The sequence below is a fragment of the Amphimedon queenslandica genome, unplaced genomic scaffold, assembly GCF_000090795.2.
Source record: "Amphimedon queenslandica unplaced genomic scaffold, v1.1 AMPQUscaffold_13422, whole genome shotgun sequence".
In the NCBI taxonomy this organism is placed as follows: domain Eukaryota; kingdom Metazoa; phylum Porifera; class Demospongiae; order Haplosclerida; family Niphatidae; genus Amphimedon; species Amphimedon queenslandica.
Window position 1 is genome coordinate 7,079 of NW_003546342.1, and position 5,231 is coordinate 12,309.

A 5,231-nucleotide genomic window follows, 5' to 3' on the forward strand; every position below is an offset into this window, starting at 1 on the left:
TTGGAAAACATAATAATCACATACAGATGTACAGAATAATTAATACTTGTATTTACATAGCAACTTACGCTTTATTGTCACAATTCTTTCCTCACTAGTCATGATTGTAGTTGAATTAATACTAGCAGTACATCTATAAGTACCAGAATCAGAAGCAGTACTCGAGCTGAAACTTAATGTATTAGTAACAGTAGTAGTTGTAGTATTCTTAGTAGTAGTCACAGTACCAGTTTCTATTGTACCATTATGTGTCCATGCTATTACCAGGTTTGGTATTACTATGGTCTGTTTAGTGACTGTACAAGTTAGAGTGAAGTTATCATAAGGATATGAGTCAGGACATGATGTTTCCAGGCCCAAAAATGAGTCAGGTGAGATAGAAAAATTTCCAATCATTGGATCTATCAAAAATTTAAACACTGTAATAATGACAAAGTGCATGTCCATGATTATTGATCATGTATAAAAATGAAAGTAACCTTTTAGAGTACAGGATCTTAATTTAATTAAAGTTAAAATGTTCAGAATTGGAATTGGCTCAAATCTTTATAGAGTATAAGGTCTACCATGCATTCAATTACATATTAAAAAATGGTACTTCTACATAAGTGTATAATTCTTACCAGTAGCATTTAATTCAACACTCATATCATTAGTATCAGAAGTAGTAACATATTCATAAACTGGAGCTGGTACTATAGTAACAATACATGTATATGTTCCTGAATCCTCAATACTGCTCAATGTAGTGAAATTAACTATTGATCTATACTCATTGAAATCTGATCTTATCAAAACAGAGCTGATATTAACCCGGTTTGTATCAGCAAGCATCATTATATTAGGGTCAATTTCATCTCCATTATCACCACTACTCATGATTTGTTGATTGATCATGTTCCAGGTTACATTAACAGTGAATGGTGTGTCAACATTAGGATCAACACTGATATCACATGTTAGTATCAAGTTACTGCCAGCTAAGAAATTACTATCTCTTGATCGGCTTACATCAACAGCTGGAATGGGAACTAAATTAAAATCAATTAAAAACAATTATTGAAAGGAATAAGTACACAATGTAATCAATATCGATAAACAAGCGCTCACACAATCACTGCATAATTGCAGTTTAAGCACCTAGGTTAAACGAAGTTAATATCCATGAACTGATCCCACATGGCTAGGGTTGGTCTGCAGGCGTGGCTTTGCTGTTAGCACATTGCGTTGCTTTTGTTGCAATCACACTGCTGGCTGCTGGCCGCTCTGAGTATTATTGGCTGCTGGCTGCTCTGAGTATTATTGGCTGCTGGCTGCTCTGAGTATTATTGGCTGCTGGCTGTTCTGAGTATTATTGGCTGCTCTGTGTGTTATTGTTTCTCTTTCTCTCCCTTCAATCTCTCCCTCCCTCCCTCCCTCTATTATGTGTTTGTGTCTATTATTATTGTATTCTCCGCCTGTGAGGCGTGAAATTTGTATGGGCAGGGTCTTTGACCCACACTCCCCCTAATTGAGGCTAATTCATTATTTTGCAGCTGATTGTGCCACAGCTATGGTCCGTCCAAATCCTAGTAATAGGAGTTAGTTAGCTTCTAGGGTGTAGGTTAGGTTCTAGGAGTAGGCCGTAGGATACATTGTTAGGTTTAGGTCCTAGGGACTGGGCGGACCAATTTGCTGTGTGGAGGCGGACCCCATGCTCGGGAGAAATGCAGCTCTGCTAGCCTCGGGTTCAGTTTGACCACCATTTATTTGTGTTGCAAGCTTAGGGGGTGTGGCCCATACGAAAGTTACCAAACCTACCTTCTTTCTACCCTTTGGTAGTTTGCAAGGTTTATATATATTTTTGAGCTTCATAGGATATTAAATAATTTTAATATAGTGTATACAATGTATACACATATTCTTACATGAGTGCTACATTTTTTCCACAAACATAGGTATTTTTTCAGTTTTTAAAAATGGCCATATAACTCGAAATTTGAGGTTGGAATCAGCTTAAACTTTCTATACAGCGTAAGGACATTAATATGCATTAATAAAAATTAGGAGTGATTTTGCAGCCATTTTTTGAAAAAAGAAAATTTGAGTTGCCTAAAAAGCAATGGAAACAAAAGAAAGTAGAATTCCAAATGACCAACTTATTACAAATGACTCACTATACCCAAACCAACAAAAATACAAAACAAAAATTCTACTATTGTAATGCAAATTCTACTCAAGCAGCATTATCAATGTATGCGTAATACATAGTGATGCACACTATCTATCATGCATGTATGGTATAGAAAATAAAAAATATCAATTATAATCATTGTTCTACTTACTTTTTAATGGCAATTTTGATGTGTCATTACTCCTTGCTACTATGGGTATCTGACTTATGTTAATAGATGCTTCACAAGTATACAGACCAGCATCAGAAGTATTGAGAGAAGAGAATCTTAAATAAAGAGAACTCAACACATTAGATATATTCATAAGAACTGGAGGTACATTAATAACATTGCTAGCTGATCTCTTAGTCCATATTATCACTGGTGAGACTATAAGTCTATCAAGAACTGTCACTGTACAATTTAACATGTATTCTTCACCAGGTTCAGTGATACCCATAGCTACTATCTCTACTACTGGCCTTGGAATAGCTGTAATGAAACAATAAAGAATGAATAAGAAGAGTGAGAATTTGGAAATAGTTAGTGACATTATTACTTATTAAATCACAGAAAAGCTTCAGATAGACTAGTGGTAGCTACTAGTAATGCATCAAAAACAAACTGAACCAACAAAACTGTATTGGGCTTTGCATATACTGTACTATGATGTACTGCTTGGCATTGTACTCTTGGTATTACTATATACAGCATACACATTGATCTACTTACCCATCACTGTAATAGAAGCTGATGTACTCCTGAGGTATGTGTAACTATTAGGAGCAGTCACTTCAACGTTACAAGTATACATTCCACTATCATCAGCATTATCCAATGGATAGAACATTAATGTTGCATTATAATGTAATGTATTGATCATATTGAGACCCTCAGTAATAGTAGCATCAGATGAACCCATAGGAACATTAGTACCATCACGTGTCCATTGATTAGTGACAGTCACTGGTATAGTAACTAATGGATCTAACATTATGTCACATTTAATGAAGAATGATGTCCCTGCATATAATGTATCATCACGTTCCTTTGCTATAGTAACAATCACTGGTGGAACTGTAAGACAATGAAATTTAATTAACTACTTTAGCAAATAGCATGACATAATATGTACAAACATGCAAATCTTATGCTTTATTTTAAAATGTACAGTAGAGTAACTTACAGTGAACAGTCAAATTATAAACATCACTAGCTTCTTGAGAATCATATGTAGCAGTGCTAGGATCATCAGTGTTATTATAACCAGTTACATTAAACTCAGCCATACATGTATACATTCCAGCATCTTCAAACCTCACTGGGTCCAGTATTAGAGCATAGTTAGTAACTGAACCAGTTTCATCTGTTGTGATGGTGTATAGTTTATTGGAGATTACTTCCATATCTGTATCATTCATTTTAATTACAGTAATCAATGGTGTTACTACTAATCTCTCAATTGTTATTATGGTACATAGTATTGTTAGACTCTGACCAACTTCAACTGAACCAACTGATGAGAAATCTACTGTCATTGGAGGAAGGCCTATATAGTGAAAGACAGAACAAGTAGGGAAAAGAGAATGTGTGTATTTGTGTAGAGACAAAGAGCATGAGAATTAACAATACAATATATAGGCAATATAGGCAATAGAGGAGCAGTATATAATAATTTACTTTCAACTGTAATATCAAGGGTAGTATTAGTAGTTTGACTTGATGCTATTAATGAGTTACCAGAATTGACAGTCATTTGACAGGTATATGTTCCTCCATCATTATTATGACCAGTATCAATAGGTTGAAACAATAGCATGCTTATAAGACTGTTACCAGTTGGAGGTATCACTTGACGTCTTGCTTCATTAGTTGGTATTACATTACCACTAGGATCAGTCCATACTACACTAGCAGTTACTGGTATATTCACTATTGTAGTGTCTACTGTAGCTGTACAGGTTAGTAAGTAACCTGTACTCTCATATATTGGACCAGTTGGAGGATCAGCAACTATTGATACACTGGGAGGAGATACTAAAAATATTGCTACAAAATATCAAAGAATAATTATTACTCACTTTGAACAACTAAATCTTTATTAGTACGATCTACAGTGCCAAATGCAATAAATGCTGCTTGACAGTAATATTGTCTAGCATCAGTTGTCTTCACTGGATCAAGTGTAAGTACACTGGTGAATATATTTCCATTTCTATCAACAGGTACTAATGTAGCATCATTGTTTTCACTGGTCACATCTTGAGATGCCGCTAAATCATAAGTCCATCTGACACTAGTAAGATCCTCAACAAAATTAGGAGGTACAACTATGACACAAGATAAATTGAATACATTACCAGCAACAGGAACAGGAGTTTTGATACTTATATCAACATGATTGACATCAAACCCTATCAAAATATATGTAAAATGAGGTAAGATACAAATCAATTCACTAACTTGCTACAGTTAATGTAACTGCACTGCTATTATCATTCCCTGCTATTAAAGATGGACCAGGGGTGACACTAACTGAACAATTATAACTAGCACCATTATCAAGCTCATCTCTTAAACTATTAATACGTAACACACCAGTGTACTGATTATTAGTCATAACTGGAGGACTGATAGTAAAATCACTTCCATTGGTCAGTACAGTGTTATTTCTCCTCCAACTCATAGTAACACTAACACTAGATCTAGTATCAATATATTGACTTATGTCAGCTATACACATAATATCAAGAAACTGTCCTTCTACAAGTTCTCCATCTACTAAATGCCCAGTAGCATTATACTCAACAATAACTGAAGGAGTTGGTACTATAAAAACAAAAAAATTAATAAAGCATATTCAACCATTTCAACGTACATGTTATTATCACTTGGGCAGTTTTCGTTCCACTAAATTGATAGCCGGTATCAGATTGAGTGATATTAACAATGCACTGATAGTCTCCAGCATCAGATGACCTTAATAAATCAATCATAATTGTTGCTGTAGTATCACCACATTCATTGCTACTAGTAACAAGTACTTCATTCTTTACTATACTGCTATGACAGTAATAT

At 34.7% G+C, this 5,231-nt stretch overlaps 1 protein-coding gene across 1 annotated transcript in view; it reads right to left on the minus strand.

Annotated features, from left to right (window-relative positions):
* LOC105312652 (uncharacterized) overlaps positions 1-5,222 on the minus strand; it is a gene marked incomplete at its 3' end in the record, with an annotated part of 12,284 nt that extends 7,062 nt beyond the window's left edge. Inside the window, exons 1-8 of the mRNA XM_019996085.1 lie at positions 5,032-5,222; positions 4,617-4,982; positions 4,235-4,567; positions 3,834-4,190; positions 3,340-3,702; positions 2,886-3,230; positions 2,325-2,645; positions 957-1,031 (exon numbers count right to left, since the gene is read on the minus strand). Coding sequence (XP_019851644.1) covers positions 957-1,031; positions 2,325-2,645; positions 2,886-3,230; positions 3,340-3,702; positions 3,834-4,190; positions 4,235-4,567; positions 4,617-4,982; positions 5,032-5,149 — 2,278 coding nt within the window. The remainder of the gene's footprint in view (positions 1-956; positions 1,032-2,324; positions 2,646-2,885; positions 3,231-3,339; positions 3,703-3,833; positions 4,191-4,234; positions 4,568-4,616; positions 4,983-5,031) is intronic.
* Positions 5,223-5,231: the final 9 nt, after the last annotated feature.